The sequence below is a fragment of the Chroicocephalus ridibundus genome, chromosome 2 (assembly GCF_963924245.1).
Source record: "Chroicocephalus ridibundus chromosome 2, bChrRid1.1, whole genome shotgun sequence".
NCBI classification, from domain to species: domain Eukaryota; kingdom Metazoa; phylum Chordata; class Aves; order Charadriiformes; family Laridae; genus Chroicocephalus; species Chroicocephalus ridibundus.
The window spans coordinates 26,324,609-26,352,037 of NC_086285.1; the positions used below are offsets into that span (position 1 = coordinate 26,324,609).

General features: G+C 37.3%; 1 protein-coding gene across 1 annotated transcript; it reads right to left on the bottom strand.

Annotated features, from left to right (window-relative positions):
• Positions 1-553: 553 nt before the first annotated feature.
• Positions 554-27,423, bottom strand: PEX1 (peroxisomal biogenesis factor 1). The gene is made up of 24 exons (XM_063324831.1): positions 27,149-27,423; positions 24,822-24,965; positions 22,904-22,987; positions 22,547-22,661; positions 21,685-22,457; positions 20,112-20,231; positions 17,883-18,006; positions 17,507-17,616; positions 16,117-16,217; positions 14,474-14,606; positions 13,659-13,755; positions 12,364-12,534; positions 11,578-11,732; positions 10,141-10,330; positions 9,773-9,939; positions 8,788-8,922; positions 8,154-8,218; positions 7,184-7,326; positions 7,003-7,106; positions 5,707-5,883; positions 3,916-4,146; positions 2,302-2,502; positions 1,833-1,963; positions 554-901 (listed from the first exon to the last, which is right to left on the bottom strand). Exons 1-24 carry the CDS (start codon positions 27,275-27,277, stop codon positions 817-819), a joined length of 3,885 nt encoding a protein of 1,294 aa, XP_063180901.1. The 5' UTR covers positions 27,278-27,423; the 3' UTR covers positions 554-816.
• Positions 27,424-27,429: the final 6 nt, after the last annotated feature.

A 27,429-nucleotide genomic window follows, 5' to 3' on the forward strand; every position in this document is an offset into this window, starting at 1 on the left:
GGGAAACTTCTCTAGCTTTCTTCCTTTTCCATCCCTTCCTTCTTTCCCCTTCTGCTAAGACGCGCTTATCTATCTATCTATCTATCTGTCTATCTATCTATCAGCCAAGGAACACAACTCTTCAACAATCTTCATGTAAGACAGTGGTTGTGAATAATTTCAGGATGCAACATCAGAAAGCTTCCAAACATCAGAGATGTTTTTAAACAGTCTTCAAGAAAAGAAGACGGGGATAAGAACACACAGTGGTTGCGAAACGCAACTTGATATTCTTCTGAATAAACAGTGGCAGAAAACAAGATACAATTATCTTGGTTTGCCTTAATTATTTTTTGCTAGTTGTTCTGCAAGTATTAGACTAGTTGCCTACCAATAAACATATGAAGTACCACCCCTCTCTAACACCTCTCCAAAGGCCACTAGAGAATGGCTTTATAGAATTTTTGGAAAATATTTCCACTATTAAGATATTACAGTTTATCCAAACAGAATCTATTTGTTGTGAAGAAATAAACAGGGATAGGAAATAATTGTTAGGTTTTGGCAACTATATTGATAAAAAGCAAAATTCAAAATTTTATGCGATAAACAACTGGACAGAACGTAACCAATGTTCTCTCAAAAATTTAATATCAATCTGAAGGAAGACAATTTTCTTCAAAATAAAATGTGACATAATTTTACAGCATGTAAGTTTAAAAGAAACTTATCTTCAACTGCTGCATTAATAAATCCATATGAATATAAATAATCTGATTTAATCACATTTGTAATTTCCAGATACAGTTTAGCAGTTACAAGCAAATACACAAGTTACTAAGCTAGAGTCATTTTTTGTCCCGGTCTGAATGTTGAGCCAGCTTGTCCTTTCCTCTTCTTGGGATTCTGAAAATTGTCATACCTGGAAACAGAAAAAGATATTAGCAAATTCTTATTAAATACTTTTGTTTGCATATGCCTCTTCAGATACACATCAATGTAACACAGAACTACAGGTGTTTACATATATTTTTATGGGAATGAGGAGCGCATGTCTCCTCAGACCTGGGGACCTGGAGGAGTTTTCACCCACAAACCTAACTCCAAGAGCTCTCTGCCTTGCTTCCTCTTTTTTTTTTTTTATTTTTTATTTTTACTTCTTGGGCCTGAGGGCAGATGGGACAAGGAACAGAAGTGGACAGGGCAGTATAGGCTCCTGGGAAGCACCTCTCATTCTCCTCCTTTCCCATCCCTTCCTTCTCTCTTTCCCCTGCTGTAAGACCTGTTTATCCATGTATCAGCTGAGGAAGACAACCCCTAACAATCTTCATGTCAGAAGAACCCGCCGGTGGGATCAAAGAACATCCTGATGCCAGTTTCCAGCTTTTTCACTCCAGGTCTTTTCCAAGTCTAAGGAGACACAGTCTCCTTTTCTGCAGATTATTGCCTTTTCCCAAAACCAGCAGCTGCAAAGACCCATATGGAGAGTCAAACCCAGCAATTTGAAAATATGAGGGGCTATTACCTAGTGGGAGCCAGAAGGACCCAGCTCTGATCTCAGAGAATCAGTGCCCCTTTGTACTGGTACAGCTCTGAACATAATACAAGGGTTTTCTGGTCTGTGATTAGAATTTCTAGGTCCTACATGAATAAAACCAATAAAAGGCAATGCACCAGTAAAATATTTCGTGTGTAATTCAATATTTCTGAAAAAAACTGTTGTCAGAAGCTATTCAACTCTGCCATTCCCCACATTAAATAACTATTGTATTTCTGATGAATAAGAAGTGTGAGAAGACCAAATCTCCACTGAATACACAATTACAAAAAAAAAAAAAAAAAGTAATACTTACAGTTCAGTAAAATTCTTCCAGTCATCGTGGCTAATGGATGGTCTTATACCCTCAAGTGCAGTCATCAGATGGGACTGGGTAATAATTAAAGTGTTCTTGGCAAGCACTGACTGATTAAGGGTGCTGTCCTCCTTGAAAACAGAGCCATGAACAAACAAGGAAAAATTACCACAGAAACAAAGACATAGTGCCATGAAAATCAGTAACTCCGGAACCGCCTCACTACATGTACAGACGAATGTATTATAAATACAATCACAAGTCCCCCGCCCCCCCTTTCAGTATTAATAACAGAAATAACTGTGCTTAATATCTGACTTATTTCTCCTCAAACCAGATATCATTTATCTTTGCTATTTTTGTTACATTATATTTAATATTATTGCAGAAATTATTTACTGAAATACGAAGAAGTGTGGGAAAACAACAGAAGAGTGTTAAGACTAAATAACTGAAAAAACTGCCATACTCCATTCTTGCTTCTGTAATTGGCTTTGATAGCACTGATTTCTGTCCGCAGGTGCTCTATTTGCTGCTCCTGGTTATTTTCCAGGGAGTCTTCTTGAGAAGCTGTTCTAAGCACTGAAGGTTGTGATGATGCTGTGTCTCTCTCAGTCACGCTGGTAAAATCATGAGTTATAGAGTTTGGTCCAGACAAACACAAAGAGCTCTAAATTGTGCACAAGGAGAAATACATTAACTCATTATGGATCCAAAAAAGCAACTCCACCATGAAGATTTAGCCTACAATTCAGTTTAAGCTTGCCCCCACCAGCAAAAAGAGTACTTTCTCTTAAAAATATATCACATACATAACTTTTTGAACAGAAAGATTTAGGTTAATTTGCCAAGATGTTTGGGGAAAAGTACACATTTGAAAATGAAGTGTTTCATGTTTGGAAAAAACCTAAATATTTTTGCAATGGCCTATCTCAGAAAAGAATAAAAGTCTACTAAGTCCATTGTTTTATTTATGTATGAAAACCAGTGGTTCTGAAATCTGGGCAAGTTTATGTAGTTAGCTTTGAAATGACTCATAATTTAAATATTCATCAACTTCAAATTCTCTGTACACTTGATAAAATACGCAACTTTCAAGTTCAACAACTTTAAGAGATCGAAGTCCTTGTAGCCTTGCTGAAGAACTTTCCATCAGAGGAAAATGGAAGTCTCTGAAGATACATTAGTTGAACACTATCACTATAATGCAAGACAAAATGTACGAAAGCACCTTAGCAGTCAGTAATTTGTTCTCCAATGTCAAGATGAGTTATTTTTGGCTTTAACAATCAATGCAAGACAATTTTGAAAACCAGAGTCTCACAACTTTGATAACTACTTGTAATAACAGTTCTACAACAGATCTTGAAAATGACTGTCCCACGGACCACACACAAACTCTGAAGTCATCTGTTCACCGTAAGGAGCTCAGAGGCAGCATGTCCTGTTTTGCTGACTTGGCAGACAAGCGAGAGGAGCGGGCCAGCTGATCACTAGGCAACAGCACATCCCTATCTGCAAACAAGCCAGAGAACGTGCTCCTTTCTTGCAAGGTGATACTACAACAACAGGAATTCTGCTTAAGAGCAACGACGGAAGCGAAGGCTTACTTCTGCTATTTACACAATCCCATGGTCCCATTAATGCACACTCTACTGGAAACTGAAAGATGGATTGTTTAGTCATTTTTTAGTAATAAAACTAAGTTTAGAAACCCCAAACAAACAGCACCAAAAAGTAAAAAACTGTTTCAGCACTAAACTTTGGAAGGCTACAAGCCATTAGAGCAGAGAGTAAGATCTAGTATGAATGCAGTTTGCTTGATTATAAGGGATTAAGTGGTATTTTGGGATTTTGATTTTAAAGTCCTGTAAAGTTGCAGAGAAATCCATATTTTATTTTGTCAGATCACATCCTTCCATCTTCTTCCCCACTGTGGACCACAAGGTATAGGCTGAAGACAGTTTGAAGGACAAAGCAGACATAATTGTATTTATAAAACCATACCATTTGCTTAGTTCAATTTTTCTGCTTCACAACTGATAATATTTAGAAAATTCAAAATATTAAGCTAGTAATTTACCAATTCTGAAGGAGTTCCATTTCCCAGCTCTGATTCATAAGAGCTTCCAAAATAAATACGATACATGTTGGACCTTGGATCTTCAGGAAGCAGGTCAGACATGTCTAAAGAAATAAGAGATTGCTCTAGCCCTGCTTCTCCATCTATCGCTGAATCATCCGAGCCACTGCTGTGGTTCAGAAAAACCATGGAAGAGAGACTGAAGTCACTATCAGAACTAGAACCAAAATCCTGTGACAAAGAACAGAACATTATAAGTGTTAAATTGTAACTTACTGCAATCTGAAACACATTTAACAATTTCATATACGGTGCAAACGAAAGTATTGATTTGATTCTACTAATCTGTCTTTCTCTGGGAGTATATTTACCAATAATTTTGCTAAGAAAATCCAACGCCTTTACATGTAACTTTCTGTCTTCATGATAGAAAAATAATTGAAGAGATAATCTTAAGGTTTCATTTGTTTGCTTTTAAATGTCTCTCTCAGTAACAGCCAGTGTTGGGAAACTTCAAGTACATTTTCTGTTGTAGAACTCTATCACTTCTGTCTCAACCATTCCCTCCAGGCAATTTAGTTATCTTGTGTAAAGTGCTCTAGGAGATTGTAGTGAGTCTACTCTTACAGTGCCTAACTGCTGTACTCATCTTTAGTCATAGTCAACACATGTTCCGTGCTGATGTGGAAACCACAGTTGTTGCTTTAGACTGGTGTCTGCAAACCTTTTTGATTGTACACCCCTATCAGTAAAAAATCTCCGAGCACACTCCACCAAATATATGCGTATTTATTTATCTGTAATTTATACACATGTACTATTGAAGCTCAAACATTTTATTCCTGCACCGCAATGGATTGTCTTGTGCACCCCCTGGGGTGGGTGCACACCACTCCAGAGACCACTGCTTTAGACAATGGCCTCCTCTAATGGGGGATAATCATTTCAACTACTTACTTAATGATGTTACAAGTGAAAAGATTATTAGGGAAGATATGCTGGAGATCCTTCCCAATACTAAGAGTCAGATCCTTGGAACCCCATCCCTTGGTAACAGCCGGGACAAAAAGAACCCAAAAGGTCTCCTTGCTTTTGCACCCCTGACCCAACCCTTCCCTTTGACCTCCAAGTAGTGGAAGCCATACCTGCCCCTTTCCAGCTAGAACCAGAAGACAGGCATTAAAAATGTGAGGAGAGGTAGCTGAATAGAGGCTACAAGAGGAAAGGACCTGTCAGTCGCATAAGGGATATAAACCAAGGGTGGGATCCTGTACCTTAGAAGTGCAAGTATTAGCTGATGCCTGGAAGCTGAGCCAGTGCAGGCCACTTCAGATATCACCATCCTCTCGCCACTTCTCTCCTGACCTTAGATCAAACTCAGTCTGTTGGAATAACTCCACAAAAGCCACCATCTTGCTTCCTCCACCATCCAAAAACATGCTGCCTCAAAATTGAATTTGCTAGCTGCTCCTAAGAAACTGAGTGGGATCCCTCATATTGATCTGTCAGTCGTTCTTCAGATTTGGCTTACAAAAATCTATTTAACATTAAACATCCACCATAAAATGAAAACCACCTGTGTTTAAGAAGTATTTAAACTAATTTGTTACATTATTCTTGCATTTTTCTGAATAACACATTAAGATTTTAATCCTCTGTATACAAATATAGGAAAACTAAATCTTATTAAACATAATTTTGCTAAAAAAACATGGATAAAATTAACCCTTTCAAACATATCAACATCAAAATAAAAAGAGGAGAGACTTCTTTTGTATCAGTTTTATTTACCTGTGTTAAACCTGAAGCTAAATTAGTATGGATTGCCTCTAATTGGGCATTGTACAATAAAGCTTTTAGGTCAGCCCCCGTAAACCGTTCTGTTTTTGCTGCCAAATCCTGGAAGTCCACATCATTTGCCAAGGACAGGGAATGACTGAGGGCTTTTAAGATTTCATAGCGTGAATTCTGTAAAAAAGGAGGAAAAAAAAAATGTAAGTTAAGCAACGTGTTATTTTCATTGTCCTAATTGTTAGTGCTTTTGCCCCGTCACAAGCAATTTCCTATCTGAGGGAGGTAGGATCTTTTTTAAAGAAGGTACTACTCTAGTATAAGTACATATAGGACACACTGTACAGTAATCCATCTTTAAAATATAGGCATACATTTTTGAAGAGTCTAAGAGAAATTGTACCAAAGGCAGCATACAGGGAAGTATATTTCTCTAAATATCCGTTAATATCTGGGATTTTTATATATGAAATATATAAAAATATGAAGGTGAACTCTGCTACTCATACGTCCTTTTGCAAAGAGAAGTATGACAAAGTGAAAAACTTCTGTTTACCTGAATGATCATATTCCAAATCAGAAGTTTACCAAAGAAAAGTAAAAGAGAGTATAACTGTGTTCTTAAGGCACAGGTTCATCTTTTTCATGTGTGTTTCAGAATGAAATGATGTGGTATTTGTTAAATACACCATCTAATCTGAAAATGAACTGCACTAATTTTTTTCTCATAAAACGGGGAATCGAAGACACACATTGTACAGCCTCAAAGACCTGATACCAACCCCACTGAAATGAACGGGAATCTTCCTTTCCTAACAAGTGACACGCATGACTTAAAAAGACCTTGAATATTACAAATTAAATGTGGGTAAAGAAGAGTGGGATCAACTGAATTCAGAACAAAACTGCTCTGAAAACTTCAGATAGTTCAAGAGTTGGGTTGGGAATGGCTCTGGTTCATCACTTCAAGCAAACGGCAGATCCACTGGACTCATAATTTGTAGAAATTTGCAGACTAGTTTCATTTTTTATTTTTTTATTTTTAAAATCAGCTATATCCACAGGAACATGGTTTTATCCTGAAGACTATAGTAAACAGCCTTGTCTTTCCCCAGTTTTATGCGAACACACTGACACTGAAATCAGTGAATTTATACTGTTATATAACTGGAGATGGGCAATCGAGTCCACTTTGTCCAGGTTTGAAATGCCACTAAATATAAAGAAAAAGAGAATAAAGCCCATTAGTTAGATTTTTTTTTCCTTGCCTCTCATGTAAAATGTTTTGTTTCCTACCTGATCAGGAGGTGGACAGTACAGGCACTTGTCCAGTCGACCTGGTCTTAACAAAGCAGGGTCAATCAAATCTGGACGACTAGTAGCAGCTAGCACATACACCCCTTAGGAAAGTGCAGAAAAATATCATTAACATCTGCTAAACTTTTGCATAGAAAGGAGCACACAGATGAATTATTACCTTGTAAGCCTTCCACACCATCTAACTGAGTCAACAGTTGGTTAACCACTCGGTCTGTAACTCCTGTGTTGTCATGACCTCGGCGAGGAGCAATAGAATCGAACTCGTCAAAAAAAACAATACAAGGCTTAGCCGCCTGAGCTCTAAAAGGAAAAAAACAAAGGGAATACTTAAATTCTGTTTACGTTTGGGTCACAGGTAAAACTGCTTATAAATATTAAAGGTAATTGCTTTTTGCTTCAGAGAACAGTCATCTTTAACAAGAGAACAGAAAATCTGTTTTCTGCAGAACTTAAGAGATTCTGAAGAATTGGACTGCAATGGAATCACTGCTCATTTTGATGACATACCTTCTACTCACTTTATAATTTCTAAAGTACTCAACTGTCGTGTTAATGTACACAAAACCTCTAAAATCCAGTCACTGCAGATGAGGTCTTGGCTTATGCACATCTAACACAAAGACTGCCCCCACTGTACACTACACGAGAATCAAAGGCTATGCAGGATATGTTTACATTAGTAAGCACTGAGGGTCAGTAAGGGCAGATTTGTAAAAAAAAAAAACCAACTGTCACCGAGGACCTCAATACCAAGTCTAGTATGATCCTATGTACAGAGTGTTAATTACTAGTTGGGGCACACTTAACTGTCTCCTGAAATCATCTGAAAGAAATTCAGCATGTGTTTTCCAAGACAGTTCTGTGACGTGAACCAACGCACTTTAAATGGAGAGAACTAGGACTTCAGCTTCAAAAGTGCTCTCCTGATCTGAGCCAAAATGGTCAGTTCTTAAATAACGGCAGTCAAGTTGAACTTGCCAAGGTATGAACATCTGGTTCAGCACAACTGATTATTTCAGATGCTTTTGTGATCTGATGCCATGTCTCTCTTAGGACAACAGAACTATTTCTTGGAGCTTCAACCAATAAAATTCATTAATAACATCGCAAATCTTTACAAAGCCAACCTGTTAAAGATATCTCGAACTGCTTGCTCACTTGCTCCAATGTATTTGCTAAGCAGCTCTGGTCCCTAAAAAAAAAAAAAAAAAAAAAATCAGAAAAGAACATTCACGACAGGTCTCTTAGTTTTAATGTGTGATTCAATGTCAACATCAATTTCATATACTAGAGTGCATTTTCTTATAACTAAGAGAGTGGCATCTCTATACAGAAGAGCAGAGGGGTCTAGATAAACAAAAAGAATCTTTTAAGCATTCCAACTTATTTTAAAGTAATAATTTCTATTTTTCTACTATAACAGAACACGTGTCACAGTATCACAAGGCAATGGCTTACACTATTTTGAAGTATGTTTAAAAAGTTTAAATCCAGGATCTTTTTATAAAAAATTGGAAACTAAGAACACCTAATTAAATTTTATAATTATGCCTAATGAATAATTATACCAAAAAAAACCCCAACTCAGTAATAAAACGGTGAAGTACTAGAAGTCAGATGGTGGGATATCCAGAGACATATTGAATTTTAAATGGGAGTTTCTTACTTTGGTACTTTGTTGTCACAAGCAGATACTCACAGGTATTACGTTATTTAATTAAGTTAATAAAATGAATCAATTAATCTTCAAAATCTTGCTACCTTGATGCTGATGAAATTCATTCCACTCTCTTGAGCAACTACTCCTGCTAACAGTGTTTTTCCTGTTCCAGGGGCTCCATACAGCAAGACTCCTGATCTCTGTCGTATGGGCAGGTTTGCAAATAATTCTGGATACTGGAAAAGAGTTTCAACAAGACATATTCTAAAATATGTAATTATTCTGCAGTGTACTGTAACATCACCAACTAGTGTTGACTTTTGTCTAAAGAGAATGTGTCTAATTTCTTTTATCCACATTATTATCACAAGAGCTCATCTGGACCGTTGTTAGCTTATCTGGGGCTGAAGTGGGTTCTGAGGCTTCATAGGTACTTAAAATACAAACATGTGGCATTTTCTACCAAGAGGAAACAGGACAGAATAGGAATCCACTAGAGCCTTATAATGCACATATTGGTACTTCTAAATTCCTATTTTAACCACTGAGTGATGTGATTAAATTATGTAAGCATACGGTAAAAGAGTCTGTCCATTATACAGAAAACTCTTCAGTCATTTCTCTGAAGAGACTGAAATGGATGGCTCATCTCAATGCTGGAAGTTTTAAGCAAGGCAGAGAGGCCAAAATAAAATAAAGGGGAACTGATGGATTGGCATTCATCCAAAAGAGAGTACTCCTCTAGCAATAGCACTGCAGAAGACAGCTGGAAATGTTATCTTTACAGAGACTAATCACAAACCCTGCAACAGCGAGGGTGTAGCAAAGATGATGTTAGCAATACTGCAACATTTTAGAGCAACACTTGATCTGTAGAAAAGCACGAGCCATTGCCTTCTGTACTTAGAAGACAGAAGGGGAAGGAGAAAGAGTTTTCCAGTAGCTAAAGACTGGGAAGCTACAAAAGCAGCTTAAAATCATACCTGTCATCTTTCTGTAAAATACCATGTCACATCTTAAAAATCATTCTTCCCCTACTAACATTATGCACAAAATTCAGGTAACTAATTTAAAAGAACTGGGTACCTTTGCAGGTAACATGATGGTATCCATGAGTATTTGCTTCACATCTTTTAAGCCGCCAATCCTGTCCCAGCCAATGTCCTTAGGTTTATGAAGGTTGACATTTCTCAGAGCTAACGGAGTAAAATCTTTCAGAGCTTTCTGAAAATCCATAGTTGATAGATTCAATTCTGCTTAAGAAAAGAAAAAAAAAAATCCTGAACACAAAAAAGAACACACAGCCTACCAGTAACAAATTCCTCACAGTATGTAACAATTAAATATATTTTAAAGATAAAACATGAAAACTGCCTTTTTATTTCTATATTATTCCACAGGTTCTGGATAACAGAAGTAAGACTACGGAATAAGAGATTTTGTTGTCAACATACCTCCATTCTGAAATGCATTCTGCTTGGAAACACAGGCATGAATGGCACGATCAACCAGCATAGTAAAATCTCTAGCAACGAAACCTTCTGTTTCTTTTGCAACACATTGGAGGTCAAGATCAGAGAAATTCTTTATGTCAGAGTTCAGTTTCTTTTTCATTATAGAATGCAGCATTTCACATCTTTGCTTCTGAAAAACAGAATTGTGCAGCAAGTGTATATTGAGCTTACTATTTATATGGACTTCAGAAATTCAAAAAGTAAATACATACGAGTTACTAAAATTTCCTTAAATATTTACATGCCACAAACCTTCAAATAACAAACTCTGAGCAGGCATGAATATAAACTAAAGTTAGTTCTTCAGGTGAATTTCAATAAATTCACTGGCTTTATAACATTAAATGTTTACCTTGCTACAGCTATCTTAAATCCAAATATAATAATACAACCCTCCACTGCCCAGATTCTACTGTTTTACACCCTTTTTGTCTGTTTCATAGGAAAAGAAACATCTTTCATTTTGCTGATACGAGTAGAATACATTTGAGATGAAATACATTGCATTAGATAAAAACACATCAGATAATTTGGTATCTTTTGAGATCCCAACTTTTTTCCAGTGATGTCTCATCCTTATTCATGTATTAGTTATTAAAAACGATAAAAGCAGACTTGCAGGAAGTGGGAGAAAGCTACACTGTATCTGATGCAGAATCCTCTCCTCGCTAGCCTGTGACAGAAGACAAGCAGGCAGGGACAACTGGTGCTAAATACAAATGAGTTGACATGTCTGTGTCATGTTATTAGGGCATGCACAGGTGAAGTGTCTGCTTTCTCATGCAATTAAATTATACTGTTTATTCTTCCCTCTATCCTTTTTACTTTTCAAAATATTCAAAAGTGGAGGAATAGAATTCATACAGAAAACCAACCCAAAACCTTCCCATAAAATTAATTTTAATAACATTTTAAAAATACACGTTCTAGGGACATATTTATTCCTCTGTGCAGTGAAAAAAACACACTTAGGTTTAATCTCATTTATCTAATTGTAGTGACTTACAGGTTTTTTCAAAGCTGCTCCTCTAGAATCCCCTTGCAGGTAACAAGGAGACATATATATCTCACCTATGTCAGACAACTGGACTTGTTTTACGTTGAACTGAAATGTTCTCTCAATACACCCTTCTCTCACCACTGAAGATAAGGAGAGTGGGGCCAATGGGGAGTTTTCACTGGATTGCTTTTATTTTTTTAAAACTTCATAATGACAGATGTAACTTCTGAGGTATTTAAGTATCATGAAACAACCAAGATTTCCAGAATTTCTTCTCATCTTCAGGTGTAACCTACTATTTTTGCAGCTGTTCCAGTACTGTATTTGAGGATGCAGGGAAGGCAAACAACATTTTTAACCATTTTACCTGAATTTACCTGATCTGGAGATCGTATACATTTGAAGCACTGAAATATGTGAATTCCTTGAGCTGAAACCAGGGAAGGATGTAGGGAATGCTCAGACTGACTTGTGGCGATTAATGCAATCAAACTCCCCATGGAAATAACTTCTTTTATCAGATCTTTCAAAACTAAACACAGAAGACATTGCTCCATGAATTGCAAAATAACAAAAGATTCTGCATTTCATAACAGACATTCCTATCGTATTGGAGGACAACATTAGGGCACACAAAACATAACATCTTATTACTTATTTATTTTATTCCCATGTTTACAGTTTGTTTTTTTAATTAAAAAAAAAAAGATGTAAAGTTATTTTTTCTAGGACAGTATGTTCCATTAAAAAACAGCCATTAGAAGTGCTCTTTAAAAGCTAAATTTGTAACATCACTGATGATATCTACCACAGGATATTAAATGTGGATTTTTTTGTGTGTGCCATGATCACTGTTCCAGAAATATTATTCCCTCAATGCAAATAAAAAGGGAAAGTTATAAGAATAAAAATAGATGCCAAGCCTAGAAAATAAGCAATCTAGTATTGTGAAAGTCAAAGGAATTATGGATGCAAGGTAGGTCTCCAAGGAATAATCAAATGGTCTGAAAACCATAATTTGAGAAACCCTGCCACGGAATACTACATGGTCCAGAGGTAACAATGATACAGACAGAAGTGTCCAGGTAGGACAATACAACTCAGGTATAAGAAGTTCTAAGTTGCATTATATTTTTATGCAGACACATGTAGCACGGTATTACCATAAGCAAGTCTATTGCTTTGAACGGTTTCAGGGCTGTTCTCATGCTCTGGTGTAGAAGGTACTCCAACAATCTGATCAAGATCATCCATCAAAACAATGGATGGTTGTCTCCATGCTGCCTCTAAAAAAGCTTCTTCCACAGTTTTCCTTATGTTAACTAATCTTTTTCCTAAAACAGAAATACAATTTTAATGACGAAACTTATCAGGAAAAAAAATAATCAGACTGACTATGTCTTGCTCACGTATTTTTTTGATTTGCGTAGCTTAACTTTACTCCTATAAATCCAGGTACCAAGACTAAACCAGAGTCAACAGTCAGTAAAGAAAAGAGTTCACATCTTCAATCAGAAAAGTACTAGAAGGATTTATCTGTCCTAAAATGAGATTAATCACCTTTCATTAACCACTATAAAAGCCTACAGGTCTAATTTCTAGACTGTTAAAAAGAGAGCAGTATCAGCAGCACTCTAAATTAGCTACTGAAGAGTCCCGCAATTGGAAAAATTTTTCAGAGCAAAGGACCTAGGTCTTTATCAGTCTTTTCCTTTTTCTCTGGAACATGGAGCTTAGTAGGGACTTAGGCAAAAAGAGTATAGCCATGCAATATAAGGGCTCTGTAAGAAAGCAGTTGAGTATTGTCTGCATCTGTTAACACCAAGATTATTTGGGAAAGCCAGTAAACGAAAGAGTAAAAAGAGCCTTTTCTGTCCTTTTCAATCTTTGGTGCAAAATACTTATTTTGAACTCACAAAACCTAAGGATTCATCTCATCGTCATCTATAATCATGAGTGTTAGATAACTACTGCCAACATACGCTAGGCTAATAAATGTGCCAACATCCTCTAGGCTAATAAATGTGCCATCATAAATCAGGTTTCAGTTGGTTGTTCGATCCTTCTTTGGTGCCTGTGTCAATTTTGTGCCAGTACTTTCACTGAGTAATACCGGTATCCATTAATGTAACATTTATTCCACCTAGCATAGCAGAAAAAAAACACACACTCCAACTTGCAACTTCTTCCTATCTTGTAACAATCAGAAATAAGCATGGCAAGCAGGGTTTGTATTTGGTGGTTGTACGTGAGACAGAAACTGATAAAAGTGTGAAATACGCTTATGGCAGCTATGTATTTTATCAGACTGTTAAAGATACTCATTGTGGGGCATCAAATATCCTTCAAAAAGCAGTAACAATACTAGAAAAATCATTCAGACTACATATAATAACTTTGTAATTGTGCTGCTTCATCATACAGCCAACATTTGAGATTTAAAAAAAAATTATCATACCTCTTAAAGCTTTACAATCAATTACTTCTACATGAGCATCCAGTCGATTAAATGCTTCTTTGCAGATGGCCTTTGCTAATGTTGACTTTCCACTTCCCTACAAAAATAAATGTGAGCTAATATAAATTGACAGAACTATTTCTTTATGTAGAGTTTTTGTCACAGTATACAACAGCTAACAAGCTGGGAAAGCTGTACACACATGGGTTTTATTCCTCACCAAACGTATATACGTATTCTGTCTTTATATCACTTGGTAGAGACCAAAGCCCTAGAATGACAGAAGTATAAACAAATCCAGAGTGGACAGATCCACTACAGACAGTGTTCGATTCCACTGAGTTTAGCATTAAGACATCTGTTAGTTGCAGTGGAATATGGTATTAAATGGATCACCTTAAGAGGCAACAGGAAAATAAGTGTATTAACTCCACTGTATTATAACATAAAATGGCATAAGAAAATACTATATCCTTATTTTCATTCAAATATTTCAGACACAAGAGGTGTTTATTACACTATAAACACATGCTACCCATGCGGTTGCATGGGTAGCAATCTTTAAAACTTACATTATATATATATACACACATGAAATATGAATATATATTGATGAAGTGTGCATATAATGTGTATACATATATATAATATAATGTCTTACCGAATTAACTCTGTTCAGTCAACTGCTCTTTTTTCAGCTTGTTCTTTAATTCTTTGGAATTTGCATGGTATCAAAGAAAACTAAGGAAAACAGTTTTGTAACTACAGAAAACAATCTGGGAGGGTTTGCAAGTAGAGAGTAGTAAAGTGTGTACCTTTCCTCCTGTGAGGAGCACCCCTCCACTTCGCAGTCCCACAGCAATAGCGGACAGCTTTTGAGATAAAGGACGTCCCAGAAGACTGTGGCTTATGTGTTCAAAGGAAGATGTTCCTAATTTGTCCACTCCTCTGAAAAGCAAATAAAGCATTATATAGCCTAGGGGTAGCATCAGTACACGTGATGTAAAGAATAACAGCCTGCAGTATGGTGAAGTTTCAGTGATGACACGTTTCAATGTACTTCACCTTTTGAAGAAAAAGCTAAGGACAATTCAATTTGAAGAAGCAGCATCTTTATTTTACAGTGGTGACACAGGGGACACAGACAGACGTTGTAGAACACGCATGCAATGGAAAGGTTATCCAGTCATTCCACACCACCCTAGCATGGGGTAGGTCTTAGAAGATAAGAGTGAACCATATTTCGGGGCTTCACCTATATGAGCGTCTGAGTAACAACCCACTAAGGAATGTTAACAAATTGGTAAAACATGGAGCATGCCTGGCTCAGAAAAGTTCTCAGCCTTTTCAGAAATAAAGCAGCACATAGTGCATTTGAAGACATCCTTATCCTTCACCTGTCCTAAATCTATGTGACTTTCAGCAAAATAGTGCTCTTTTTAGGTCCACAACAGCAAGGCTATCAGTTTTGTATTTCAACTTTCAACAAAAAAGTGTTGCTCCATGAGAAATGGAATGAACAAATGAATCCTGGTTTCTAACATCTCTACCCTACCACCTCCCATCCCTACCACACTACTCAGTTCCCACTCCCTCTTCAATAATAATATGCTCAGTTGCCTTTCACAAGGCCTCATTAATATCCTCAGTTACATTTCACAACGCTGATTGTACACTAGTCCGAGTCTCTCGTGTCCCCTCTGCCCCATCCTTGCTTCAGGTTTGCTGCACAGTACCACTGTCTTCCCTTACACTAATGACCACAGCTTTACATATTACTTATTTATTTGCTGAGAAAGAGCTAGCGTGTCCTATGGCTAGTCCCAGACTATACCACTGTCACTAGCCACCTAGCAGCTTAACCAAGTAGCTGTTGAGATTACACTGCACCTTTTACCAGTGGAGACATAATTCTGAATTTCTCTCCTGACCTGAAAATTCTGATAAAATTTGGAGGAACTAAGTTTCTTTGAGACCCATACCATTAAATTTAGTTAAACAAGTAAACAGGTTTAAGTTACTGCGGGAAGAGGATTGACAGACAAGACTGCAACATATCATAAGGTTAGCTTCATCTGGCAATCCCATCTAAAACCGCCCTCCAACTACCCCAGTATCCCTTACTGCTACAGAGAGGTCTGTTTCACACCACTGAGAAGCACTGCAAGAGTCACTGAACGAGGTGTATTTCTGCTGAAACTCGCGCAGTTCTGAGACCTCCCATCTTATTGTAAGACACGGTGAACTTTTCAGTACATGAGTTTTCTATTCACTTCAGTAAGACCATTCAGAGGACAAAATTAACCATCAGCACACACTAGGATAAGGTCTGAACCTGACATAAGCCAAAAGATGCAGAGGTTTTTTTTAGATCTGGCTTAGTTTTCAAGAAATCTGCATTTCCACCAATATTCTTTTTCTTTTAATTTCCATTTTTTCTACTATGAAAATGTCTCACCCTAAATCAGTTAGTTTGTGGTAAGGAAGGTTCCTGTCTGTATCACTCATAGGTGGCTGGCTATCACCATCAGCTTTTCTAGTTAGAGGATGTAAAAGGACCTACAACAAAAGAAAGAGTTAGTACTTTACATTAAATATACCTACAGAAAAAGAGTATAGAAATTACTTTTTTAGAATTGTGTAAAGAAAATGTTGCATGTATACTTTGCTGAAGCTTATTGCACTTGAAAGAAAGACGCGTTGGTAAAATGGCATCGATACAACTATCTCCAAAATACAATCCAGTGTTTACAGTGATATAACAACTTGTGATTAGATGTTAGGCCAAATGCTGTTTATACTGGCCCATCGTCACTTTCCCTACTTGTAACTACTTGTTTCTTCTCCTGTCCCCTCCCCTGTTGTGCTGATAGGAGTACTTGTGAGGCAAGAGAGTCAATCAGATCTGGGTGAAAAGTCACCTGACAGAACACCTGGCTTTTTTCACCTGCAGGAACATTTTCAGTTCACCGGGGAGCTAGTATGGAAAGCTGGGTAGGCAAACAGGGCTAATAAAGAGGTTCAGATAAGAACAGGCTGGTATAGAAGATGCTGACACTGTTATTAAGAAATCCACTTTCCCCTTACATCTCAGTGCCAGTCACTAGCACAATTTGTAGAGGCTTTCTTGTACTTCTCTACGACCAACAGAAATAAAGCTCTTGTTTTACTTTTTTTTTTTAACAGGAATCCTAAGTTTTGCAGAAAAACTCTGTTCTAAACAGCCGAAACAGGACACCTTAACTCTCCGCTAAAATTTAACTGTATCAGCTTAAAAATCAAAGAAATGTCATCCCACTCCTAGAACCATAAACACGGAGTCATGGGCACTGGTTCAACCAGAATTATAGATGGAAACACTAATCCTAATATTAAATAGAAATATTTATTCTCCTGAGAACAGAAAGACTGAAGAAACAACACACAGAAACTATACAGAAGAGAAGGCAGTCTGAGCTTGGGTCTCATCTTTGTCAGAACAAGCTACCGTTCCCGCCAGATACAATGTGAAATGATTTTCCAGTGGTTTAGGTATTATGGGAAGGAATAACTAAATGTAAAGACAGCATGCTCAGACTTGGACAGTACTGACCTCCCTCTGCGCTAATTGATTTTTCTGAGAGTTTAATATAGACTATGAAATTCAGTAACTAGTGTGGCATGCCTAGAATCTCACCAATGCTGAGGCTATAAAATAACACATAAAGAATGAAGATATATTTTAATGATCAGACTGACATACTTATTTTAAAATGGAAAGCAAAATACATTATATATAGAATGTAATATATTTTTAACCAAATATAACAATTTAAATTACTTGATACCTGATACTATGTGATATTTACTTGTATATTAGTCTTTTGCAGCAAACTGGGACTCAGTATAAAAATATTCTGAGACTTATTTTCTTCCATTTGCGCAGGATGCACTACACTAAGGACAAACTCCTCCATTCCTGTAAAAACCCAAGGAACAACTATTAAAATTCCAAATAAATTCACTTTTTATTCCTCATAAGATGAAACAGATTAGTGTATTTTGAATTACTGTGACATAATCCAAAATGAAAGAACAAAAAAGGTTAATCACTATTAAAGCGTAAATCATGCTTACAGTTTGAGTGTAGAGGTATCTGTTATGTTCAGTGTAGAGATTATTTCCTAAGTAAATTCCATAATGGACAGTTAAGACAGCTACAGCACCAGACAGTATTATCCTTACCTTCTTTAACAGACAGGTGTATACAGTCTGTGCTTCTCATTATCCATGGGTGATCATCAGTAGTGGAATCCTGCAGCCAAGAACTGAAAGCAGATTTAACATCATCTTCATGTATATCTTTATGCTACATAGGAAAAAAGAAAAGAGGGAAATAAAACAAAACAGGGTGTTAGTAAGTAAAACTGTTTTCTTCCTATGCATGAGGCATTTATTTCTCTTATGGTAGCAGAGGGATGGAAGAAGACAATAAGTTTTATTTATTTAGAAAATAGCATTTTGCCAACAACCATCATTTCTATCAACTGCTCTATGGAAAGCACCTGTCTAGCCCTTGCTACGGCAACAGCTGAATCTTGCACCACCTATAAAGATGTTCTCTTTGAAATACTGATGCAAGGGCAATGAAAAGCTTTTATTCTTGTTTTACTTATCTGTATTGCCAGATCCAAGAGCACTACTAAGCTCCTGGCTTTGAAAGAGCACCCAAGGTATGCACTGATATTGACCTGTAACTTATTTTGGGTGCACACTACACACCTCTCTTCCCTGAACACCCTGCTTCCTATACAAAGAACCCTGGCCTCATCCAGGTCAGGGGCACCACCAACAAACTTCAACAGGCAGGCAAAGAGACCCAACGACTTACCCCAGATCACCTAGATAAACGGAGCAGGAAAAGGAATTGAGTCTAGGTCACATATCTTGTGGCTGAGTTCCTAGTCAGAGAATCATAATTCCTGTCTAAAAAAGCGGGAATCAACCAATGCCATGGAAGCAGCGTTTAGAAAGGAAAATGAAAGCTACTGTCATTATTTCTTTCCGCATTTGTCTGTTTATCAAAAACTAAAAGAAACTTCAACTCAATTAGAAAGGAAAGGAGAAATCTGTATTTAAAACATATAAAAGCTACTTTTTATGATTTTTAGCAGGCTACTACAGAATACTTCTTTTAACTCCAACATAAAAGAAAAAAAATACAGTTGAACCATTCCTCTGTGGGCAAGAAACCAAATTAGAATATGAGGGATAAAGAACAAACCTGCATAAGCCCTTATGTGATGGGAAGTGCTGCATTTAAAGTTTTGAGGGGCAGCTAACATGGGAAATAATCAGGCCAGTGTCACACAGAAACAAGCCTGCGGCACATTATGAAGAAATATGTAATTCCAGAGCTACATCTGACAGGCTGCGCGAACTGGTACTGAGTATGTTCTCACTGTCACAGATGCTCGCTCAGAAGACTGGATATGTCTCGCTTACAGGAAAAACAGAGGGATTCAATTGATATAGCCCTAGAAAATTAAATCTTTGGCATGAGGGGAAAAAAACAATATTAAAAGGAAGTAAAAAACTAAATAGCATATAAAATCTACAATTTTACTGCGATTGTCTTAGGAAATCCACTGGGCACTGCAATATTTGAAGAGTATAAGCATCTCTTCTCCCAGACGACTTAAAATGGATATTTCCTCTTTAACTCTACGATTCTTTTTCTTTTTTATGTTTGTTTTTATAGGCTTAATTGTATACACTTAAAATTTGCTAGGTTTGAACCAGTATTAATGCACTACAGATGAGGGTCAGACACAAAATTATTATCAATTATTGTTACTATTTTGACAGCAATTGTTTTGGTTGAGACCTAATCAAACAGAAAATGTATATTTTCCCTATCAATGCCATTTCTCCTTATGTCAACATCCTTTTTAATAAGAAAGCCATCAGAAATTTTCACAATTTGAGAATAATGGAAGACCCTATGATTTCAAAGGTACTACACAAGTTTCCTCTAATAGCTTCAGGAAACTAGAAGTCAAAATTCAGAAGTTCTGTTTCCTCTACTCTCTGTGACCTCTGACAGTTCCTTTAAATAGAAAATTGTTACAGAGAGCGTGCCAAACTATTTGAAATATTTACCAAGTGTAAAATAAAATTTAATGGCTTGATGTTTACAGTATCATTGATCAAAATACAAAATAGTGTTACTAGAAAAGCCTTGTTTAAGTAGATCATAGATCTTCTTAATATACTTACATAGTAAAAAAGGAAGGAATTATTAAAAAAAGAAATTCCTTTGGAATTATGTCATACATGATAGAAAACTTCTGAACTATCAGCTAACAAATGAAAAGAAATAAACATAAAACCCCACAAACTTGACCAGAGCAACAGCAACATTATCAGTTTTCCGATATACAAACAAATACGTGACCAAGAACATCAACTCACTAAGTTCTGTTTGGGTTGCAGTGTAAGAGATACTGGAATTTTAGGAATAGATTCAACTGACTTAATTCGGACTGTTGAATGTATTTCGATACGTAGTTTTTTTCTCAGACCATCTGGAATCTGAAATATTTAAAATAAAAGCAAAGAAAAAGGAAATATCAGAAAGTAAAACAGGTATAACATTGCATATATAATACAACATCAGTTTCTTCATCATTAATAGAATCTCTACATTTGATCATTGATCTGTTTATTGGTTGTAATCCGCAACAGAATTAAGAAGGAAACCACAAAATCGGTGGTGGTATCCAAATCTTGTTCTCTCATGCACACATCTAATTGCCTTTTACCCTATTAGTAAAAGTGCTCACTATAGTTGACCATCTACTAACTTCTTTAAATAAAACCCAAAAGGTTGAAAAGAAGAATTTGGAGGAATTCTTAGAATGTTGTAAGAATGCTTTCAGTAGAATAGAAAAACAACAACCCTACTTTCATTTGCCGATTAAAATTAATTTTACAGGGGCAGGTTACTATAAATAGGCCATTGCACAGATCAGGACTAAGCACATCTGCAGCACAGAGAGAGAAAATCCAGTCTCTCTAAACTGTACTAGTCAGTTTGCCCCTTTTAAAAAGAAAACTAATTTTAAAATATTCTGTGTTTTTTAAACATATATCCAACCTGAAAACTTCTCATCAATGCTTATTAGGTCTGAAAAACTTTATGGTTGCTGGCATTTGGAAAATTGGTACGTCTCTCAGAAGACGTAGTGGTAAAGACCACTGCAGGCTCTTGCTCTCATTCTCAACAAAAAAAAGTGAATGGTGAAAAGTATATTATGTCAAAATAGTCAACTGGTGATTTGGAGTGCATTTTATCTATTTTTGTTGATCCCACACGTGCTTCCAGGAAAGAAAGAACATAAGCAGGCTGCAGTTCTAACAGAACAAGCTGTGTCTGCATGCTGGGACATGTGCTACCTTGCAAAATAGTATATAAAAACTAAAATAGTTTAGATTACATAAAAGCTAGTTATTGGATATTATTTTTTAAGATGTGTTTTAAAGAGCATATAACAGCACTTGCAAACACCGTGTAGAACTAGGATATGTGATCCCATCACTTTACGATTTGATGACACCTAGATTCCAAAGCACATTTTGAAGTGGTAACTCATGAAAACAATCTCATTATGCAGTACTGAATGTATGTAAGTAGATACTTTCACGTTCTCATGAATACAGTGGATACCAACAGATTTTGAAGAAAGCATGCATTCCTTCCAGAAACACTGAAGAATTTTCCACATTTGGTGCAAAAATGCTAAGGGTGCAGAAACCCAGAGTACACCGTACGTCTTGGAGTATGGTGGTAAGTAACGTAGTTCAGAACGAGACGGCTTAGCAAAGCACAGCTCTAGAAAATACTATTTGATTCTAGTATACTCTACTTGAGAGAGTAACACAAAGTCTATATCCCAAAACTGCATGTTAATTAGCCAGTTCCACAATTATCCAATAGAGAATATTATCCAATAAAAGGCCTAAAAGATAGTGTGCTCAAACTGACCCAAACTCTTCCAACATGTAGGGCTTCCCCACTGTGGCCATACTCTATGACACTCTTTAGGTCTTCAAATCCGTTCCAAACGATTTGAACAACAGATCCCTCACTGGATTCTTGACTGCTATTAGAATTAGAATGGTTTTTGTCTTGCGTACTAGTCAAATGCTTTTGCTTTTCCAATGGCAGATTTGGCTTTGCTTCTTGATGACGCTGTCTTGGGGAAAGCAGCTGATTAATTTTCCCATAAGATACTACAGGGTTTGGATCCAAATCAATAAATTCTAAATTCCATGGAAAAACGTGAATAGCATTGCATTTCAGAAACGCATGGGTGGCAGATGCATTCTGTACACTGGGAGGCTGGGACTGACATACTCTAAAGGTGGAATCCATGTGAATTAAGTTCAGCAGCTTGTCTTTGAAGGTGCTCATTTCATCTTTATCACACAAAGTCTTCTGTTTCTGCTCAGATGTATGAGAGAAAATGCTCCCTATGAAATTCCATATATTTGGGAGAACATTTGAGCCAAACGTCATGTTTGCATCAGCCTTACTCTGTTCAAAGACTCCTGGTTTTAAGTAAGGTTCTTTGGCAAAAGGATCCTTTACTGTTTCTTCTTGCTCCATGTTACTTTTCACAAAACTTTTGAGCAAGATGTCATTTTCTGTGGAAGGCGTGCTGGTGATATTTTCCTCAGGTTCACGTGTTTTGGGACATATCAGAAGCTCTGTGCACGGTTCTAATCTCCCATAGGGGGCTGCTGGCGTAAGTGTACCTGGGTATGAATAAAGCAGGTCAATAAATGCATCCGCTCTTGCCAAACAGCTTATGCAATGTGCCACAAGAGCCTTCACTGTTGCTTACCGATTTTGATGTAAACATGAGTGTGCTGTTCAACCCATACAGGAAAGATGGCTTTTGGAAATACTATTCGAATCTGGTCAAGAAGATGTTTTTCAAGAGAGGAAGCATGCAGTTCCTAGGAAAATGGAATATAATTATAAATTAAATACTGCATACATTTTCAACATTTGTTTGAAGATAGAAAATCTACATCTCTTTCTAAAACACCATTTGAAATCTAAAATACAATTAAACCCCAGCACATTTAGTATCTCCTTAGGGGCTGAAAAGAACAGGGCATTCGGCAAAAAACTGCTTGTGTCAAAAGCTCTGTCGTCTGTAAGAAAAGGATGCGAACAGGGGAAAAGGTTTTATTACCAGAATTTCCCAATCATCTGTTGAGAGTGGTTCCACTTCTACTTGCTGACAGGAGGAGACGTGGGAACAGGGTTCAAGAAATACCTGGCAAAAGTAGCACCATTTCAAAACATTAAACTTCTTATTTTTAAACACAGAAAAGCTCCATCTTTAATTCAGCTAGAAAACTGACATCTCCTTCATTATACATTTTCACTACTTTGAACATACGTCTTCTTAATGACACTAGGTAATTCATAAGCAGAAGATCAATCTTCAACATATTAGAAACGGTTTGTGTTGGGCGTATGCCTGGGGACTCCAGCACACTGTGAACGGAAGTGAATGGGAAAAGCATCAAGAGCTTTATCAGCTAACAAACAATCAATCTTTAATGCATAGGAATCACATAATCAACTTTGCATTTTTTAATTTTTGTTTTTAAATGTCCTAGGCTTTAGAATGCTGGAAAATTTGTTGAGTTATGCACAAATTTAGATAAGGCATAAACATCTGAAAAAATGAGGCAAAAGTACAACACAAAAGCAAAACCAGCTCCTTTATGAATGATGTCATGGGAAGCAGCCCCACTTCCACAGAATAGTTTTAAGGTCCTGTGTAACAGGAGGAATGATAAAAGCTATTGTGGCTTAGGCTTTTCAGACAGCATTATACATGTATTTCAAAAGTTAATTTTTACCAAAGGTTCCATTTGACAGAAAGTAACAATTTTCAAACAAGATAATGTCATACATTTTAAAATAAAATTAGTTAAATTTTTCTTAATATAAACATAGTTACCTGTCCTCTGAGAGAGATTTATTTCAAGTCAGCTTTTATAAAAGTAACAATAGATTTTAAATTCCTCTAGGTCCTCAGTTTGAAGCAAGAGTTGAGAGGAATAACTTTTCCCCAACACAGTAAATAGAAGAGCAAATTTCTATGAAACACAGCAAATGTGCAATTCCTGAATCCAAAACAATGGCAAAACTACCTAACTATTCATGTATTCATTTGATCGTATAGATGATTACTTCCAGGCAACAGCTGGGTGAGTTTTTCTTAGGTTTCCTTTGTCAACTGTTTTTCTCTTGAAGGGTAGTAATTGCTAGAACAAGAAAGGGTAGTTACCTTGCCACTGAACTAATGCTAGAAAAGTAAACAAGGTAAGATAATACACTGCTTTCAGCCACATTCTTTGATGTTTTCTATTATTCTGAATGAAATTTTCAACATGAGAGAATAGGCACATATGAATATACGATACAATAACATTGTGTAGAGTAATACTTTTCTATTCTTGTTTGTTTAAATCTCTACCTATTGATATGTTGAGATCTTAATAGTCCCGTGTCAGAAAGCTCTGTCTGCCTCTTGGGCATCTCTTCAACTGCTGTCCGATGAAAGAATCATTTACAAGAAGTTTAGCACAGCGTCCAAGAGTTAAGGGGCCAAATTAAATACACATTCAAAGACAGGACACACGGGGACATATGGTGAGAAAGGGAGAAAAAAAGGTATGAAAATTTGAACCCCAAGTCAAACAAGAAGAAATATGCAGCAAGTCAATAATTACTTTAAAATAACAGGAACTCCAGGCGAAATAGTCTCAAGAGATAATTTCCAAATTGTTAAATTGCTTAAAAGTGTATTTTCCTAAAATTAATGGCACTGCAGATAGTGGCTCCAACCCTGGAAAGACCTACCCACAAGCCTATCCTAATACTATTTAGGCAATTGTTACTGATTTAAAGAGCAAATCTTTTCACATTTGAGACACTTCATGATCGTTAACTTTTCTTATGAGCAGATATAAATGAAGCAATTGTCTAAATACGTGAAACAAGAAGGTCATAGCTAACTTGTAAATTATTACCTTTTCCAGGTATCTTGCAATATACTCTTTATTTAAATAAGAAAAAAGGATGGCATTTCAAACCTGTTGTCCATCTGTAATGCCAAGTTTCTCTGCTAACTGTCTGTTAATCTCTGCAATATTTTCACCCTGGTGACCTCGATGCCTGATTTCCATCCAGCTCAGAAATATAGGCTGATGACCACACGATACTTTCACAGCTTGGCCCTATGAGTTTCAGAGAAATAAAATGAATTAACATCAAACAAGATGACTATGAGTCAACCTAAACTGCATTTGATTAGAGAGACCAAAGTGATTAAAAATATTTTCTGGATTTTACATGCCCTATTTTAATTAATATTCCCTGCCAATAACTTGCAGCATTTACAACATGGTAATACAGGGTGTTTCTATTAGCAATGACAGGGTTTTTTTTTAATTCTGGCAGACTGGCCAACTTATTAAGCATGACCTTCTTTAGAATTCTTCTCCATGTTACCTATTTGCACGACTCTCAACACAGAAGTGCATGCCGGTTTCAACTGTTGAACAGCTTTTAATTTTTATGGACTATTTTTAAGCAAGGAAAATAATTCCTCTTCCCTTCTTCTGTATTATAGTCTATCAAATAAATATTTTACATAAATGTATAACTACACATCTTTATTTCCCAACTGAGGAAAATACATAAACATATGCTTAAACTTTACATGCGTGGACACCAAGAACGCTTTCATGAGCTGAGGAATGTGTAAAATAAGTCACAAATCACATAAACTCAGACCAAAATGATTTTACCTGTTTCAGAACCGCTCAGCTATTTTGATTCCAAACTGAAGAGTCTTAATACGTTCAGTCAGTTTTCACATAAAGAGACTATATCCTACATTGTATCACTCAACTGGCATTTTCTCTATTTTTTTTTTCCAAAATGACCATTTTTATGAAAATCAAGTGACCAAGACAATGTACACTGTAGATATACCACAGATTTACTTGTTAACATAGTGACGTTTTCTGTTTTGTTCTCAACTCTATCCTAATAATATAAAACATTATTTGACTTTTTGATAAACTCTAAAAACATTTTCAGAGAATACCTGCAATGGTTCCAAGATCCTTTTACCAAGGATAGTATTTAATTTACAGCTCTTCCCTGTATTTACGCAAACAAAGGCTCTGCCCAAGTATCTTAATCTTCACACCAGGCTGAGTTTCATAGACTATTTTATCATCCACTTACCTAATACCGTCAGCAATTAAATTTAGCTTTTGATTCCATTTAAGTTTTTATACGATTTACTCACTGTAATCTATTAACATAATTATTTATCCCCTTTTTAACATTTTTATTTGAGTTTGCATCTAATATGCTATTGCTGTCAAGATTTTGAGACTGTATATTTTCATTTTGCAGATGATGCTAAGTAAAAGCAGGAGCCCGCCATAACCAACTACGTACAGAATGGCACTACAAGACTTCAAAGCAATTACACGTGCTGAATGTGCTCCTGTGGACTCACGTGCCTACGTGAGGACCGTCTCATTGGCCTGTCTGGCCCAAACCATAACTCCTTTTTCCTATCTCTTGCCAGCAAATTTGTAAAACATCCAGAAACCGTAGCAGAAACTAAGCTAACATTTATCATAGAATGGTTTGGGTTGGAAGGGACCTTAAAGATCATCTAGTTCCAGGTTGGAACAGGAATAAATGTCCTGGGCAGGGCACCTCCTGCTAGACCAGGTTGCTCTGGTATCCACATGTACTGGATTTCTTGCAACCCCACCAATCTCCTTCTACTACCCCAAAGAAAAAAGAGCAGGTTTTTACAAGTCCAGGTGATTTTGCTTTTGTGAAATGTCCTTCTTGGTCCTGAGAAATTCACGGGGTACACGCGCTGGGTGAGGCCAGCCTGGCCAAGAGGGGCTTTGCCAGCGCTGCTCCACCCCCTCACTTCGCTCCCCCCTCCTCCTCTTCACTCACCCATTCTGGCCATTTTTCGCCCTGTCTGTTCTGCTAGCAGATCCTTAATTCTCATGTTGGCCACGCAAGAGATGCACGCAGGCTTTGCTCTGGTTTTCGCTCTAAGGTGCGCTTCCTGCAACTGATCCATGGACTTAACAGAGCTTTGCACGGCAGGAGTCCCTTTCCATACAGGAATATAAGGAATATATATTTACGTACACCGAGAATGCTGATTCTGCTCTCATTTACCACCTCACCTCCCACTTGAAAGATTAATTTACACATTATTCGGTGATCCCTGGCGAATTACTGTGGGAGGAGGGAATATCCGTGTCACCATAGCAACGGGATGCCGGGGGCGGGGGGATACACGCTGCTCTCCCATAATCCCCCCTGCCCGAGGCGTCCCTGCGTCCGGCCCCGAGCGGGGCCCACCCGGTACCTGCTGCAGGCGGAGGTGAGAGGCCAGCACGGGCGGCAAGCGCAGGAAGCAGTCCCGGATCCCGCTCAGCACGACCGTCACCGCGGCGGCTCCCGCTGCCCCTCCGCCGGGGTTGCCGCTGCCCCACATGCCGGCGGACGGGCCGGGCCGGGCCGTGACCCGCCGCCCGGCGCCGCTGCGCGCCCGCTCCGCCCTGACAGGAGCCGCCTTCTGCGGGCGGGACGGGATGGGCCTTCCCGGAACTCCCCCGCCGCCCCCGAGACAATGGTATGACCCACTGC

Excerpts from the sequence above, each read along its gene's own strand:
- PEX1 (XM_063324831.1), bottom strand. The coding sequence starts at position 27,277 with ATGTGGGGCAGCGGCAACCCCGGCGGAGGGGCAGCGGGAGCCGCCGCG. Across the intron at positions 24,966-27,148 it reads CTCACCTCCGCCTGCAGCAG|GGCCAAGCTGTGAAAGTATC; the intron begins GTACCGGGTGGG and ends TGAAACTCATAG. Across the intron at positions 12,535-13,658 it reads TGATTGTAAAGCTTTAAGAG|GAAAAAGATTAGTTAACATA; the intron begins GTATGATAATTT and ends TTTCTGTTTTAG.